The following is an 18,829-nucleotide window of genomic DNA, read 5'->3' on the forward strand; positions in this document are numbered from 1 at the left end:
GGAGGCCCTGGTGTGCCCATTTTCTCTTTCCCTCTTTTTCTTTCTCAAATAAATAAAATAAAATATTAGCAAAAAAAAAAAAAAAAAAAAAAGGAGACTGCCAATTATATATACTGTGTGGGAGAGGGAGATCAGTTGAACTATTCCTGAATCTATAATGGACAAGTGTCTCATATCCACCCCTCCTGTCTTCACATTGGTAGTTTTCCTTTGCAGGTGCTCTAGCATCCTTTGCTGGAAATCTGTCTACATTCCATTGAATTGCCTTGATCTTTGTCAACATTAAATATGATTTAATAAATTTATATAATTTAAAAAATCTATTTGGATATTCTTTCCTTTCCAAAGGACTTTGGATCCTAATTAGTTGTCCTTTTAAGTAGATAGAAGCACATTTAGCTATAGTAAGTGTAAAAGTCTAGTGGTATGTATCCCCACCCTGGCAAAGGAGAGCATTACTGACCCTCGTTGCAAATACATGAGTTTCAGCTCCCTTTCTGGCTCTACTGCTACTTTCTTGGCAAAAGAAGGGCATTGATTTACATATCTGTGTTGCTTCCTAGTGGGAACATAAGCTTACCACCTGTGGTAGTTTGAATAGATGCCCCCCAGTATATACAGGAGTTCATTAAAATTTTTAATTTAGATCTGCAGCCACCTGGCTGGACCCACTAGGGGTGGGCCCTAGGGTCCAGCCCTAAGGCGTGGGGATGGATTTGGAATTCTACTCTAAGGATATGCAAAGTGCTTGAGCTTTGCTTTATGTGCTTGCTTATTTATGGTGCTGATATGGCTTATGGCCATTATTATTATTGGTTTTTCAAGGTAGGGTCTTGGTCTAACCCAGGCTGACTTATAATTTTTTATGTAATCTCAGGGTGCCCTTGAACACATGGCAATCTTCCTACCTCTGCCTCCTGAGTGCTGGGATTAAAGGCGTGTGCCACCATGCCTGGCTTGGCTTGTGGCTTTTTCTCTCTTCGCTTGGACCTGTGAAAGCAGTTCACCTTCTTCTGCCATTATGGATCTTCCTCTGGATATGTAAGCTTTGAATAAATGCCATTTCTATCATAAACTCTTCCTGGTTTTCCTAGCTCATTCCGGTGACCTAATCTGTTTGCTACAGAATTGGTACTGAGGAGTATGCTAGAGTGCTGAGATGAATTTGGCCATGTGGATTTTTTTTTTTTTTTTGAGGTAGAGTTTCACTCTACCTGAGGCTGACCTGGGAATTCACTACGTAGTCTCAGGGCAGCCTTGAACTCAAGGCAATCCTCCTACCTCTGCCTCCCGAGTGCTGGGATTATTGGCATGTACCACCATGCCTGGCTACTTATTAATTTATTTATTTTGGTTTTTTGAGATTTTTTTTGAACTTGTGTGCTGGAGGAATGGGAAACTTGGTGCTTATAACTGAAGATGTCTTTTGGAGCAGTAAGCCAAGTATTATTTACTATTGTCATGAAAGTTTGAATATGCTAAGTGTAGAGAGAGTTGTATTTGGATGCTTAGTTTATAACCTTACTAAGGGGAAGAAAGGCTACAGAAAACCTTGTTGGAACTGGGTTACTGGAATAAGGGCTGCTGCATTCTGTTGTCCATGCCCAGAGAGTTTAATCAAGGTTAAATTTGTAGTAGACTGATGATACACTTGACTAAAGATAAGACCGAGAGAATTAAGATTTTAAGTTGGAAAAATTTAAGCAAGTTTTAGATTTTTTGGCACCAAGACTGGTTTTTAGGTTATTGGAGCTGCTATTGTCAAACACATTAGCAATCTTTTTTTTTTTTTTTTTTTTTTTTTTGGCTTTTCAAGGTAGGGTCTCACTCTAGCCCTGGCTGACTTGGAATTCACTCTGTATTCTCAGGGTGGCCTCGAACTCATGGCGATCCTCCTACCTCTGCCTCCCAAGTGCTGGGATTAAAGGCATGCGCCACCACCCCCGGCTCACATTAGCAATCTTAAGGAAGATGGTCCAATTGCTTTACATTCAAACAATGGAGAGAATTCTTGAGATGATCCCACCCCGAAAAACTGATAGAAATGCAAACTCTTTTGGAGAGAGTTGACTGGAGAAGGAACCTGCTTTTCAAGGTTACAATTTATTTTGTCCCTGAATTAAGAATATAGCTGTGTCCTGAACAACTGGTATTGGTTTTGGAAGCATGAAAAATGTGTCATGAATTGCACACGGTTTCAGTAGCTGCTGCTGAGACATAGTACATAGATGGGAGTGATGACTCTGATAGGCTGGCAAAGCCACTGGAAGATGGACCATGGTTTACATGGAGATCTGAAGATGTTCTGGATATACCAGGACTGGGCAAGGGCTACCAGGGAGGCTGTTGACTTGGGATGGAATGGCTATTCAGCCCAGCTGGAGGGGTAGAACTGGAAAATCTGGAGATTGTAAGTTACTAGTTATGATATTGGACTTGAACTGCAAGTGCTTGATGGTTATTGAATTTGCATTGTTTCAGTCTCTCCTTGCTATGCCTTATAGCATTAAAAATATTTACTCAGGGGCTGGAGAGATGGCTTAGTGGTTAAGTGCTTGCCTGTGAAGCCTAAGTACCCTGGTTCGAGGCTCAGTTCCCCAGGTCCCACGTTAGTCAGATGCACAAGGGGGCGCACGTGTCTGGAGTTCGTTTGCAGAGGCTGGAAGCTCTGGCGCGCCCGTTCTCCCTCTATCTGTCTTTTCTCTCTGTGTCTGTTGCTCATAAATAAATAAATAAACAAACAAACAAATAAATAAATAAATAAAATTAAAGGCGTGCACCATCATGCCTGGCAAAAAAAGAATTAAAAAAAAATATTTACTCTGTGCTTTTTTTTTTTTTTATCAAGACTTTCCTATACCAATTTTATTTAAAACACAAGTATTTCTTTTTGTTGTTTTCAAATAATGCTGAACACGAATCATGGACTAATACAGGACTTTAAATATGAACAAAAATTTTTTTAAAGCAAAAGAATGAAAGTTATATACAAAAGGGACTTGTAATCTATAGGCTGATTCCAAAAGTGAAATGAGTTTACAAAATGTGTGGTGAAACGGAACATTCCACCCTGCTTTGGAGAAGGGCTATCATACAACATTCAGTCAGCTGAAGATGGATTGGTAGAGGTGTCTGTACATAAATTTCAAGTCATTTTGCTTGTGTAGAATCATCCAGATCTTCCCAAAAGTGAATGGGTAGTCCTGTGGCTTTCTTCCTTTTTCATATTTCCAACAAGGCTACATGAAGTTTCAACTCTTGATGAGCGGTTTACAACAGCAGTTCCTTAGAAGCCAACACAACAGGTGGTTCAGATTTCTCCATGAGAAACAAACTGACCACCTAGAGCAAAGTACCAAACAAGTCCTTCTTCCTCCTCCTTCCCATTATGTACACTGTCTCCTTTCAAGACTATTATCCTCACCACACTTGTTTCTTCACCAGTCTAAACCTTGAGGTGATATGAAGGAGACTAACACCAAGAAAAGAAATTCAAATTCAGAAATGAATAAAACTGGAAGGTATACCATACACCCCCAGACATCTCAATATCCCTGCTACAGTACAACTCAGTATACTGCTACATTCAGATAAATACTGGCAGCCTGAATGAGTTTATTTATTTATTTTGGTTTTTTGAGATTTTTTTTTGAACTTGTGTGCTGGAGGAATGGGAAACTTGGTGCTTATAACTGAAGATGTCTTTTGGAGCAGTAAGCCAAGTATTATTGACTATTGTGATAAAAGTTTGAATATGCTCAACCCCCTCAACCCCCTCCTCCCATGGTAAAAGGACATCAAATAAATACTGGGCAAGAGGAGTTTGATGAGAGTTACAAATAAAAAGTTAACTAATTTTTATCCCTGTGATAATTCAATGCCAGTAGGAGTATTGACAAGTATTGACAGTAATGTCATATCTCCTTCTATAAAGAATGCAAAGGACCCCAGAAGTAGGAAGTTAGCTTCTAGGGACCCAGAGGCACTTTAAAGCTTTTAAAAGATTACAGTATTCAGTTAGCTATTGCTCTCAGAGGCCTACAGAGCAGCTGAAGCGTCAGAATCAGGCCCGCATTTCAGGATTCTTGAGCTGCTCAGTCCTCTTTAAAACTTAGATGAATCTCCAAATAACTTTAAGAATACATACAATTTAACACAGACTGAGTGCGGTTTTTGTTTAGTGGCAGAATGAAATTTGGTCCACAATGGCAGCAGCTGTCTTCATCTCAAATCCCAGTAACACTAAGCACGTTAAGACAGTACACAACAGGAAGAATGCAGTGGAGGGACATCCAGAGCAAACACCTCCTCAAGGAGCTGCCGAGTTCTCCTGTACCCTTCTCATTTGGATCTCCTTCACGGTCTTTTTTTTTTTTTTGTGTAGAGAATGGTGTTATAGAACTTTTTTCTCAAAGATGCTAAATAATGGCATCTAATGAATAAATGATTACTGAAGGATTTGAAATTTGACTCAGGAAATCCAGGACAAACACAGGTAATTCAGAGGTATACTTTTGATTTGGGGCAGATTTGAGACTAAAATGATCACCTCAGGTAAGTGTTATAACAGATGAAGTTCAGTTCAGTTTTTGGTGAGATTTGTTTTAAGTGTCTCACTACCACCTTCAGCTGTCAATCATTTCTGAGAGCTCAAGCAGAAGGTCATCTTCATCTTTCCCAGGATCCAGGTCAATTTCAGCTTCCAATTTGCCTCCTGAAATCTCCCATATCAGTTTCTCAAAATCATCTTCCACAGAGAGTGGAGGCTTTCCTGTTGAGGCAGAGCTCAGTCAGCGAGGTTTTGTGGCCATTTGGAATGAAGAAGGACTGGATATTTCTGGGGGTGAGGGATCTGAAGACTGAGTTGGAGACAGCACGAAACTGTCTCTGGGTTTTTCTGTTTTAGGCACAGTGACCGATTTTTCCTCAGAGAGGAGTGGGACAACAGCCTGGAATTCACTATGTAGTCTCAGGGTGGCCTCAAACACAGTGATCTACTCTATGCTTTTCTATGTTGAAAGTATATAATTTGTTTTGATTTTACAGAACTCACAGCTAAGAGACAGTCTTAAATCTTAGATGAGACTTAGGACTTTGGAACTATCTTAAGTTGGTAAAGACTGTGGGGACCTTAGAATTTGACAGTTTACAATGTGAGATGGTTATGAATCTATTGTGGGCCAGGGGCAGAATATGGTAGTTTGAATGGATGTCTCCCCATAGATATGCATATTTATTAAGGTTTGTAATTTAGATCTGCAGTCACTTGGCTGGAAGAGATGTCACTGTGGGTGGGTCCTAGGATCCAGCCCTAAGGTATGGGAGTGGATTTGGAATTCTAGTCTAACGATATGCAAAGTTCCTCAAGTGTACTTGCTTATGAGGTGTTGGTATGTCTTGTGGATTTTTTTCTCTCTCTGCTTGGATGTGTGAAACCAGGTCAGCTTCTTCTACCTTATGGAACTTCCTAAGGATCTCTAAGCTTCAAATAACTGTACCTGGTTTGGAGGTTCATACCAGTGACCTGAAGCTGTCTGCTACACCTTCCCAGTAGGCTCTAATGACACCAGAGGAAGGAAACAATTTCACCTTATTGATCCACATGTAGGAATGGAGGGTCAGATAAACATCACGTGTTATGTATTCTACTGAAACTGTTATTATATTTTTCTTTCTGGTTCAGGGGATGGAATCAGGACTGTTTTAATGCTAGGCAGTTGCTTTTGTTATGCCCAGTTCTTGGCACTCCCAGTGACCACCAAGGAGAACCAAACATGTATGCAAGGGCAAGGAGCTTTATTTGGGGCTTAAGCTTGGAATCTTGACTTCACCAATGCAGTGGATCTGTACAAGCGTCCCAAGTAGCAGGAGGGTAGGGTTTTTATAGGGATTTGAACAAAGAAGGGGATGGGTACATGACTGGTTGATTTAAACAGTAAGTACAATTGTACTTTTCTGATTGGCTTAGGATATTGGCAGGCAAAGTTGGTGGGCTGGGGCTAGGGGAATTGAACTTATCTATGACTACAGGAATGTATGGCATAATCAGTTTCCAGTAACTGTTAAACCTACCCTTACCAGAAAGTAAAAACTTAGACCTTGTCAGGAAACAGAAACTTAGGCCTATTGAGGACTCCGAAGCCTGTCATGGCATCCATCTGGTTCCTGAGTCCTTCACTTTACCACTAAGCTGTGGCTTGAGCTCTCTGGTAGCATTCAGATTTTATGTCAGGCTGCTGCACTTCTCACTGTCAGAAGGAAAAGCAACCTAAATGTACTGTGATGCTTTGTTTGAGATGGGTCTTCTCAGGGTCTTTCTGTGCAGTTTAGGCTGGCCTTGAACATGAGACCCTCTTACCTAAGATTCCTGAGTGCAATGATAACAGAGGTGTATACCACCATGGTCGGCCACATATTTTAATCTTTAGTTAATGCTGAACTCAGTCTGTATCTGTTTTCTTAAGAATTCAATGTTGAGCATTTTCCAGGGAAAAAAGCAAAAAGTAAAGGTGTAGTACATTAGCCAAGGTTCTATAGAGGAACAGAACCGATTAGAATGAATTGAATTAAAAGGAAATATATTGGATTAGTTTATGGCATTCTAACAATAGCAGTTTGTAGGCCTGAGAGTCAAGGAACCTCGTAGCTGTTCAGTCCATGAGGATGGATGCCTCAGAAGTCAAAATCTGGCACTGAAGGCCTGGAGGCTTCCTGAAGAGCTGTTGCTCTTCAGTCCATGCTGGTTTTCAGTCCATACTAGAAAGCAGCAAGCAGCAGCAAGCAGCACCAGCAGCCAGGTGGGATGAGGAGATACTTTTTTTTCCCTGTGCTTTCTTAGAGAAAGCCCCCTCTGGGGGAAGGGCTCATCCTGGGGGGAAGGACTTCCTCCTTCAGCTAATCCTTCCTGGAAGCAACCTTAGAGACCCACTTTATGAGGAATGTCTGATTCCTCATAAAGATTCCTAAACAGATCAAGTTGACACAAAACTTAACCATCATATTAGTGACAACACATGTTATTTAATATCATTACGTGAGATCAAACAGCTCTATTTAATGCTATTTTCTTATACAACAATGAGTTCTTATTTTGTTAAAGCATCTTCAGGAATTGGCACAAGAATATTGTCTACAATACTTAATAGTACTTTTACATTTTGACCTAGAAGTGAACTGCAGTAGTGGCTACACTACACTTACTAGAAGTTTCTGCAGTCTGTTGTCACTATGATTTAATGGCAGAATGGTTTCAGTTATTCTTTTGGAGTGATGAATGACCGTTGAGATATCTGTGTCCTGATGAAGCTCTGTGTACCTTTATTCCATCTTTTGCATTGAGTATGAAGCTCACTAAGTTGGAAGGCATAGTTTTTTCAACTATTGATGGGATCAGTTTTCCTCTCATTTCTGTTTGCACAAACATCACTAATTTGGAATATGCTGGGTTTCTGTAACCAAAGGAAGAGTTAAAAAAGATAAAGAATTTTAAAATTTACCCAATGAAAAGAGCAGTTTTTAGAGAGCAGAATTTTTGTTTTATTCCCCCTTGATTCCTTCTATAATATGACAAAACAGTTACTGAAGGAAGGGGAAAAAAGTAGAGACAGCCCTGTTTTTATAAAGAAAAATTGATGTAAAATATTCAGTAGTTAAAATATATCTTAAAATCTTTAGTTTTATACAACCTTTACTTTTTTATTTTATTGACTTTCTGAAATTAGACTTATATGTCTATATATATGCATTCACAGTTTTGATTTTTAAAAATAAGATATTTTAATATTTTTGCAATTAAGTTTCTTTTTTTCTTTTCTTTGCCTTTTTCTTTTTGAGACAGGGCTTTGCTATGTATCCCAGCCTGACTCACTACTATGTAACCCAGGCTTGCATTAAATTCATGGTAATCCTTCACCCTCCACCTCCCAAGTGCCAGGGATAAAGGCTTATATCATCATGCCTAGCTAGACATGTATTTTTAAAAAAATTTTCAAGGTAGGGTCTTGCACTAGCCCAGGCTGACCTAGAATTCGCTATGTAATCTCAGGGCAGCCTTGAACTCATGGAGATCCTCCTACCTCTGCCTCGTAAGTGCTTGGATTAAAGGCATGCACCACCATGCCCAGCCTGACAGGTGTATTTTTAATGTTTAGATACTGTGGTCACAGAAAACAAATTTGAAAACTTTAATTCATATTATATTTTTGTTTTTTAAAATTTTTATTTATTTATTTGAGAGAGGCAAACCACACACACACACACACACACACACACACACACACACACACATATGTATGTTTGTATGTATGTATTATGTATGTATGTTGGGGGGAGGGAGAGAAGAAGGGGGAAGGGAGAAGGAAAGGATGAGTATACCAGGGCCTCTAGCCACTGTAAACCAACTCCAGACACATGTGCCACTTTGTACATCTCACTTACATGGGTCATGGGGAATCACACCTGGGTTCTTTGGTTCTTCAGACAAGCACCTGAAAGCACCTCTAAGCTATATCTCCAGCCCTCATATTATATTTTTGTACAAAATTATAAGGTGATTAAAACATTCTAAGCAGAACTGACCCTTACAGTGCTGGAAAGCACTATGGGAGCTATTGGGGGACAATGGCCATCTACAGTGTGAATAAGCAGGGGACCCTAAAAATGATGGAATCAACTAGCCATACAAGAAGTACACACTTGTGTAATAGTGGCATACAACCTTTGGGGATAACCAATTGTTCTCTGATTGGACATGAAGCCTGTTCAGTGGGAGAGAACTCATACCTGGTATTAGTACTGGGAACCAAGTCAGAATTTCATGGACAGGAAAGTCATAGGCTCTAGAAAGAAGTCCCCACTGCTGTCTGGATAAGAAGAGTGGGCTTATACACAAAAAAGTCTTTCAAATAACTGCATATTCCCTATAACCCAAGCTGTTCACACTTTTGAAAGGTGAATCTGTTTTATTTTATACAGATAGGAGAGAAAATGGAGGAGTGTTGGGGTTTAGAGTGGTTGGGATGGTTGGGGGAATTGGGGAGTTAGGGGTTGGGGTTAGGGGCAGGGTGGGTACAGGGGCACCTGAGAAATTACAGAGGAAGCAGTGACATGAGTACTGCTCTCACTGCTAGCCTGACATCCAGCTCCAGGGTGATAGTGGCAGACACTATGGTCAATCAAAACTCACCAAAGCAGAAATCCAGATACTGCATGCTGCTAACAGGCCTGCCATGGCTCATGGAACATTGTAAAAGAGTGGCAGAAAGAGTGTAAAAGCCACAGAGTGGGTAGAAATATCCTGAGGCATAACACCCCACAGAGACTGGCTGAAGCTTTCCTGACCCCATAGTGCATACCATAACCCTACTAAAGAGGGCCCCCAGGGAAACGGGAGTGGAGGTGAGGGGATAAAAGAGTATAACCTGTTATATAAAATAAAATTATAAATTAAAAAAATAAAATGCAAATTCAAATTTTAAAAATTCCAGGGCTGGAGATTGCTCAGTGGTTAAGGCATTTGCCTGCAAAGTAAGGACCAGAATTTTATTTTTTAGAACTATTTTATTTATTTATTTGAGAGTGACAGAGAGAGAGAGAGGGGCAGAGAGAGAGAATGGGCATGTCAGGGCTTCCAGCCACTGCAAATGAACTCCAGACGCGTGTGCCCCCTTGTGCATCTGGCTAATGTGGATCCTGGGGAATTGAGCCTTGAACCAGGGTCCTTAGGCTTCATAGGCAAGCGCTTAACCACTAAGCAATCTCTCCAGCTCCAGAATTTGATTCCCTAGTACCCATGTAACACCGGATGCCCAAGGTGGTCCATGAGTCTGTAGTTTGTTTGCAATGGCTAGAGACTCTGGCACACCCATTCGTTTCTCTATCTGCTTGTCTCTCTCAAATAAATAAATAAAATTTAAAAAACACCAAAAAAAAATCCAAGCAGGAAATCTTTTCCATGAGGAAACTACTATGTAAGGAGAAATATTTTATGTGAGTTCAATAAGGAAGAATCATATAAATAATGACCAGTATAATGGTGGATTTAAGTTATTATGGCATATACATAGTATTGGATAAATTCTGCAGGTACATCCCATAAAAATAATTTACTCAATGTAAAACATAGTTGACAAGTGTGCATTATAAGTATAAAGCAATTTATCTCAATTTAGAAAATTCCTTATTTTAAAGAAGTGACCAGTAGAGAAATACAAGCACTGTGGAAGGTTTAATTGTTGCAAAATATGTGTTGATTATACCCAGGAACTTCAAACCATATTTTATAGGAAACCATTCTGATATTTAATATGAAAATAAATTGCTTTTTTTCCCTAATAGACTATGTTGGTATGTATTTTAACTGATGAACTAGGAATTGTGAACTAAATCACAAGATGAACTAAAAAACTTAAAATACATTGATGGAAATAATACTTACTCTTTCAGAGGTGAACATACGAAGCCACAAGGATGATTATAACCACGGATATAATCTGATGAGGGAGGATATCCTGGGAAATCCACACTTTTAGCTGAAGTGATTAAAGAAGTTAAAATGAAACCCAATTAACAGATGAAAAATTCTACTTCTGGTAGCATATTTAAAAAATATGAGATAGCATTCAACTTTATTACCCATATATATTTGCACTAGTATTTCTAAATATGCTGTTGTCTTTTTTTAAAAGTTTTTATTTATTTATTTATTTATTAGAGACAGAGAAGGAGAGAGAGAGAGCAAATAGGCACACCAGGGCCTCCAGTCACTGCAAACAAACTCCAGATGCATGTACCTTTGTGCATCTGGCTTATGTGGGTCTTGGGGAATTGAACCTGGGTCCTTAGGTTTCGCAGGCATGCGCCTTAACAGCTAAGCCATCCCTCCAGTCCTGTTGACTTTTTATACAAGAAAAACCATTAAAAGTATAATTTAATTTCTGAGGTTTGAAACCAAATAAGATATTATTTCATTTTTTTTTTTGGTCTTTCAAGGTAGGGTTTTACTCTAGCCCAGGCTGACCTGGAATTCACTATGTAGTCTCAGGGTGGCCTGGAACTCATGGCGATCTTCTCACCTCTGCCTCCCAAGTGCTGGGATTAAAGGTGTGCATCACCACGCCCAGCTTTATGCATTTTTGTTTGCTATTAATCCATTTCTTTTACATAAATATCTAAATTGGTCAGACACTTTAAAATGCCCTTTCTTGTTAATTCTATGAACTTACCTTCAAAGTATAATTAGGACTCAGTAGAATTTGTTCTAGTAATTATGCTGCATTACACAGGTATATATGTGTATGTATACATTATTTATATTACATGTGATACAGAGGGAGGTGATTATGATGACATTTATGATAATAATATATGTTCTTTTCAAAATATTTTTAGATATATGTTTGTTAAGTTCTGCTATAGCCAGAGAAGTAGGATTTTCCTAGATGGTTTTAACAATGAGGAATCAGTTCTCTGAAAAATATATTTGCTTAGGAAATTAATAGAGTTGAATTAATTTTCATTTTTGTATTATTATCTTAACATAGCCCATTATTTTTGTACAAAAGTATGGTCAGAAATGATACTGTTTTTTTTTTTTTACTTATAATATATTGGTAATGCTTTTCTTTTAAAAAAATGTTATAGTCTATAAAAAAGGTAAGTATCTTTAGTGAGGCATATAATATGGCTGTTAGCACTCACTTTGAAATGAGAAAAACTGAAGTTTTAAGTTAAGCAGTTTATTAGCGATGCAGTTTAATTTCTTCACTGCTGAATATCTGAAAAGTTCAGTTTATTTATTTTTTTAAAAAAATTTGGTTTATTTTTATTTATTTATTTGATAGCGACAGACAGAGAATGAGGCAGAGAGAGAGAAAGAATGGGCATGCCAGGGCTTCTAGCCACTGCAGACGAATTCCAGATGCATGTGTCCCCTTGTGCATCTGGCTAACGTGGGTCCTGGGGAATCGAGCCTCGAACTGGGGTCCTTAGGCTTTACAGGCAAGTGCTTAACTGCTAAGCCATCTCTCCAGCCCAAGTTCAGTTTTATTATCAGTGAGATAATACATGCAAAATATTTAGCTCAAAGCAAGGTACAGAGAAAGCTTAAAAACATTAAGCGTATTCACTGAAAATTTATTCAATGGAAATTCTTACAGCAAATTTAGTACTGATTCGTGCTCTGAATGACTGGTTCTCCTCCTCCCTATTTTACATTTTTTTTTTTTTTTTTTGCTATCCTGGGGATTGAACCTATAGGCTTATGCATGCTAGGCTAGTGCTCTACTACTGAATGCCTCTATTATAGACCTTAATTTCAGTGTCCTTATGACTACCAATAGAGGATAGAAATGTCTGCTTTCAAACTAGAAAATAACAGATCAATGATACAGAGAAAACAGTATTTTGTACTGTAGGCAGTAAGTACATTTTATGTGCTCTCATTTTAAAATGATACAATTAAACATATTTACATATTATGAATATCAGTCCTTACTGATCTGCTTTAAGATGGAAAGCTGGATATGAATGAGATACACTACAAGTCTAGGCTATGAAAATGATAATACTAGACTCATTTTAGAGTTACTAAAAGCTTGCTGGGAGGTAACAACTTTCTTGCCCCATCTCTAAGCAGTTTATCATACAGGAAATATTAAAATAGCATATATAGTAAGCTTAAATTATAGGGGAAAACCTGAGAACTCTACCATTATTTTACCAAAGTCTTTTCATCTTGAGTTTTCTTAAGTTTTCAGAGTCCAAAATTCCTTATGCTTTGAAGTATTTTGATCAGTAACACAAGTTAACCAATGGTTATACATCTGAATTTTATAGAGTGTCACAACTGCAGCAGGGATTCTAAGGATATGTCAATTTCAAGTTTCTAAAAGAAATATAAGCATACTTCTAGAAAAACTCATTTAGTAGAAATTTCTTCAGTAATTTTACCAATTATTATATATGTCTATTTTAGCAACTCAAGCATAAAATTATATATACAAAAGCTAAGTTTGTTGTACAGGACTTGAAAAATGTACACCTTAAAGTTTTAGCCTAAGTCAGCTATCTATATTGAGTCCAGAGTTTATGCTGTCAAAAATCCTGAAGAAGCCAGGTGTGGTGGCACACACCTTTAGTTCCAGCACTTGGGAGGCAGGTAGGAGGATCATTGTGAGTTTGAGGCTGCCCTGAGATTACATAGTGAATTCCAGGTCAGCCTTGGCTAGAGTGAGACCCTACCTCAAAAAAAAAAAAAAAAAAAAAAATCCAGGAGACATACCTAATGAGATGTTCAACATCTCTCCTCATCAGGGAAATGCAATTTAAAATGACTAATCATCAAAAAATCAAATGACAGCACATGCTGGCAGGGGTGTAAAGAAAGAGGAATCCTTAGCCACTGTTGATGGGAATGCAAACTTGTGTAACCACTATGGAAATCAGTATGGAGACTCCTCAAAATGCTGAAAATAGAACTACCATTAGATCCAGCTATAACTTTTTTGGACATATACCCTAAACACTTTTACTATTTACTTCAGAGACATGTGCTCAGCCATTTTTTTAAAATATTTTATTTTTATTTATTTATTTGAAAGAGGGAGAGAGAGAGAAAGATGGAGAGAGAGAGAGAATGGGTGTGCCAGGACTTTCAGCCACTGCAAAAGAACTCCAGGTGCATGCATCACCTTGTGCATCTGGCTTATGTAGGTCCTGGGGAATCAAACCAAGGTCCTTTGGCTTTGCAGGCAAGTGCGTTAACCGCTAAGCCATCTCTCCAACCCTGCTCAGCCATTTTTATCACTGCTATTTTCACAATAGCCAGGAACTGGAATCAGCCCAGATGCCCATCAACAAATGAATGGTTAATGAAGATGTGGCATATATACACAATGGAATTCTACTAAGCAGTGAGGAAAAATGATACAAAGAAATGTCCAGGAAAGTGGAGTTGGAAAAAAAATCATACTAAGTAAGGTCAGACAGGCTCAGAAAATCAAACACTGCATGTTTTCTCTCATATGTGGTTCCTAATCTGTATCAGCTTCAGTTTATTTTAAATAGTAATAAGCATCAACAGTATGGACACAGTACTATAATGAAGCTAAGAAAAGGAGGAAATAGGGAGGAAGGAGGGGATGAAGGGCTACCTCACAGAAAGTTTGGGGTCAACAAAAATAAATAACTAAAGAAGTGGAAATACCTTTGGGGGGGTAGGGGTAGCAGTAAGGGAGGACAGGGGGTAATTATAGAAAACTAATGGCAATATGAATCAATTCCATACAAACCTTCTTGGACAGAATTCTACAAGTCAATAAAGGGGAGGGGGAATGCAATCAGAAGAGTACTTTAGAAGGTGGAGAAAACTTAATCCTAAAACAATGGGCTTTGGCTGGTAACTTCCAGGGCCAGAATTGGGTTGTTCCCCACAGTGAGTCAGGGAGACTTGAGGTTCTCCACATAATACAGGCCATTGCCAAAGCACTTGGTTACATGCCACAACTAAAAGGTAAGACCCTATTGCTGAAGACACCACAGCCTGTGGTCGGTCACAGGACATCAAAAGACTATGCAAGATCTGAGAGGGAAACCAGTTCCCTACTGGCTAGCCCTCATAGCATTGGAAAGTGCTGTGGGAACTGCTGGGGAATAACAATTGCCACAGAATGAATAAGTAGGAGATCCTGCCAGATAGGAAATCTACCAGCTAAGCAAGAAGTATACTCTTGTGCAATAGTGGCACATAGCCTATGTGTATAACCAAATGCTTCTGGATTGGACACAAGACCACTAAGTGAGGGAGAACTCATATCTAGCTATGGGACCCAAGCCAGGGTCTCTAGAATAGGAAACCAATAGATGCCAGAGAAAATCTCTACTGTTCTTTAACTAAGATGAGTAGGCATACACATTAATAAGTCTCTAATAAATACGCTTATCTCCTTCAGTCCAAAGTGCTCACACTTTTGGTTGGAGGAGCTGTTCTGTCTTATAGATGGTGGAGAATACTGGGGAGAACTAGGAGACATTAGTACATCAAGAATAGATAGCTGCCAGGCGTGGTGGCACATGCCTTTAATCCCAGCACTTGGGAGGCAGAGGTAGGAGGATTGCTGAGAGTTCAAGGCCACTCTGAGACTTCATAGTGAATTCCAGGTCAGCCTGGACTACAGTAAGACTCTACCTCAGAAAAACAAAAAAAGAATAGATAGCTGACTGTCTACCATGAGGTGATTCACCTTCCCCACTTCTGCCCAGGCCCAGAAGTCATTACAGAATAAGTAGTGACATGCGTACTGCTCTCCTATGAGAGTCTGAAAACCAGTTCTAGGGAGATAGTGATAGACACTGTGGTCACACAAACCTCATCAAAACAGAGATTCAGAGGCCACAAAGAACTCAACACTAAATTAAATCTCTAACTTACCTGCCAAGGCTCCAGGAACATTGAAGAAAGATTTTAAGAGCCTCAATATGGGTGGGAATAGTCTGACACACTCTCTCCCTCACCCCTGAGACTGACTGAGGTCTCTAAGACTCCACAATGAATAACAATGATTCCACCAAGGAGGAGCCTCAGTAGAATGGGAGCAGAAGACAGATTTTCTCTGCATAAGAGTATAACCTTTTTATTAAAAAACATCAGTAAATAAGCTTACCCCTCCTCCAAAATACAGGAGATGATATAATCATTACTATGTTATCTTACAAATGACACCTTCTACCTGGCATGTTTCCATTCATGATGCATATATTTGTTGGTCATATTGAGTAAATACCAAGAAAATAACTAAAAATATAGCTTATTCTAAACAATTTAAATGAAAATTTATGAATTACTCATAATAATTCTAAAATGTGGGTAAAATGTTTCAACTTACAGCTGATAATGTCCATATTCTCTGCATAGTGCTTGATATATACTAAGTCAATAAAGTCTCGGGGGGAAATTGAGCCCATGGCAAAACTTTGTGTAATGGTATGACATATAAATGTATCCTGCAACAAATCAAATGATAAAGATTGCAAGAATTATTTAATGTAACTCATTTGTGTGGTTCCCCAAAGATTTCATTGTACAAGTTTGGACTCTATTTGGAAAAAAAACAAGGCTATGAAGTTTTAAGGCTGTCTTACCAAACAAGCTTGGATTTTCAGTATTAAGGGAACATAAAGATTACAATTGTGACTGCAGATAATTCAGAGTGTAATATTAAGACTACTCTATAGAACCCAGATTTTCTGATTCCCTGTAGAGTCCACACTCAGTAATATATTCTGACAAATACACTGCTTTTGCATTATGAAACATAAGACCTAAAATTAAAGACCAATGTTATAAGCATCAGGTGATACTTAGCTGCAAGTTCTCCCTACTCTGCTCTTGCAGATAAGATTTGCTAGCCAGACAACCCTCTTGTGGTGGGTTGAATGTGAATGTATGTTCCCCATAGCCTCAGTAATTTTTGATTATGGTTAAACTTCTTACTTAAATCTCTAGCAGCCTGCTGGAGGAGGTGTCACTGGGGAGGGGGTGTGAATCTTTTATTTAGTCCAGCCCTAAGGTGTGTTTTGAGTTTGCTGGCTGTTGGTGATGTCTCTTTGCTATGGATTTATGGAAGTGAGCCAGCTTCTTCTATCATGATGGAACTTCCCCTGCATTCTGCAAATCTGGAATAAACCCTTTCCTCCCATAAAGTGCTCCTGCTTGGATGTTTGTCCCAGCACTGAAAAGTAACTGATACCTCTTCACTAAAGGGACCCAGCACAGTTACTATTTATCCTTTTAAATAGATTTCAGCTCCCTGCTAGCTTGTGGAAATACTCAGTTATTCCATCACAACCTCCCACAGGAAGTTGGGTTTGCCTTACCATTGTGGTACTACAAAGCCTGCCTCTCAGAGCCTTTGGTTATTTAATCTGTTCCCATGTTGCTCTGTGCTGCATAGCATGTCATTTTCCCCTGATCTGTGGTCAGTGATTAATAAACTGCTGCCTATCTCATTTGTACAGTATCAAGTACTGTATTTTTTTATTTTTATTTTGTTATTTTATTTATTTATTTATTTGAGAGTGACAGACAGAGAAAGAGGAAGATAGAGAGAGGGAGAGAGAATGGGCATGCCAGGGCCTCCAGCCACTGCAAACGAACTCCAGATGCGTGCGCCCCCTTGTGCATCTGGCTAACGTGGGTCCTGGGGAGTCGAGCCTCGAACCGGGGTCCTTAGGCTTCACAGGCAAGCGCTTCACTGCTAAGCCATCTCTCCAGCCCAGGTACTGTATTTTTGTCTATCCTTTAGGATGGGAATTCTTACTCATCCATGGGGTAAATAGGAGGCAGTTAAAAACACTCCTAGAGATGAGATGAATACTACAAATAAATAGGAAAATAAAACAATTTTTAGTTATTGTTATTAGTTTACTCATTGCTCTCACCAAGTATCTGATAGAAAGCTTAAAGAAGGAGTTTATCCTGGCTTACGGCTTAGCAGGAATAAATTCCATCATGGTGGAGAAGGCATGGAAGCAGGTGCAGGAAGCAGCTGATCACATTGCATTCAGAGCCAGGAAGCTTTTGGAAATGGGGCTGGAGTAAAAACCCCTCAAGGCCTGTGTGCTTTAGTGACTGACTTCCTCCAGCATGGCTCTACCTCCTAAAGGTTCCACTACCTCCCAAACAGCACCACTAGCTGAGGACCAAGTGATCATTCACATGAGACTATGGAGAGCATTTCACATTTAAACCACAATAGCAGTAGCAACTGGAATCAGGAAACCAAACAAGGTGAAGGACATGTATGTGGGGCATTTAGTACTTTGTTTTGATGAGTAGAATGCAGGTTGGAGACTCAAAGAATATACTGAAAATCCAATGATCTAGATTTTTATAAATACAATCATTTACAAAACCATAAACTTTGTCTTACTCTTTCACTGTCATTTACTACTACTTCTTAATAGTACTAGCTAAAACTCTATGAATATTTTTTTCCTTTCTCTTTTGCAATTCTGGGAATCAAACCCAAGGTTCCATGCATGCTAGGCAAGTGCACATTGGAGCTATATATACCCTCAGCCTGAGGCCTTATTTCAGAGACTCATGCTGTTGTTCAGACTGGCCTGGCACTCATCATTGTAGCCCAGACTGGCCTGAAGCTCAGAATCTTCCTGCCTCTCCTTTCCAAGTGGTTTTTTTTTTTTTTTTTTTTTTTTTTTTGAGGTAGGGTCTCACTTTACCTCAGGCTGACCTGGAATTCACTCTGTAGTCTCAGGGTGGCCTCAAACTCACTGTGATCCTCCTACCTCTGCCTCCCAAGTGTTGAGATTAAAGGTGTGCAACATCACACTGGCCCAACTGGATTTATTTTTAAAAACAGTTTACTGAGGCAAAATTTACATGTTACAAATTCACCCATTTTAAGTATATACTTCCAGAGTTTTCTAAAATAAGTTTATTTCACTGTCCAACATTTACTAAAATCCTGTTTTAGAACTCAAGTTTTGATTCCCTTCTCTTTGCATCAGTAAGTCTTATTGACTCTCTTTCTACAGTGTGCCTTGGATCCTCTGACTTGTCTTCTACTACACTGCTACCACCCTAGCATAAACCACCATCATGTTCCATGTAACCTGCTTTGACAGCCTCCTAATTGTTCACACCTATTTCAAAATTGCTATGTACAATCCATTCTCTTTTTAGCAATTATCTCATAAAAGTATAAATTAAATCAGTAATCTTCTCACTTAAAAGACTTTAATGACTTCCCATTGAAATTGACATTCTCTCTCTGACCTATGAGATCCTTACAGAATTGGGTCTCAGATTAAC

At 39.0% G+C, this 18,829-nt stretch overlaps 1 protein-coding gene across 2 annotated transcripts in view; it reads right to left on the reverse strand.

The window, feature by feature from the left end:
- Positions 1-7,000: 7,000 nt before the first annotated feature.
- The window catches only part of Stard6 (StAR related lipid transfer domain containing 6), a 31,138-nt gene continuing 19,309 nt past the window's right edge, over positions 7,001-18,829 (reverse strand). For both annotated transcript variants that reach the window (XM_004654620.2, XM_045135084.1), the window contains 3 exons: positions 15,882-15,999; positions 10,436-10,529; positions 7,001-7,448 (listed from right to left, as the gene is read on the reverse strand). In XM_004654620.2, the coding sequence (XP_004654677.1) occupies positions 7,250-7,448; positions 10,436-10,529; positions 15,882-15,999 (411 nt within the window). In that variant the 3' untranslated portion in view covers positions 7,001-7,249. The remainder of the gene's footprint in view (positions 7,449-10,435; positions 10,530-15,881; positions 16,000-18,829) is intronic.

Source organism: Jaculus jaculus, chromosome 15 (assembly GCF_020740685.1).
Source record: "Jaculus jaculus isolate mJacJac1 chromosome 15, mJacJac1.mat.Y.cur, whole genome shotgun sequence".
NCBI lineage: Eukaryota > Metazoa > Chordata > Mammalia > Rodentia > Dipodidae > Jaculus > Jaculus jaculus.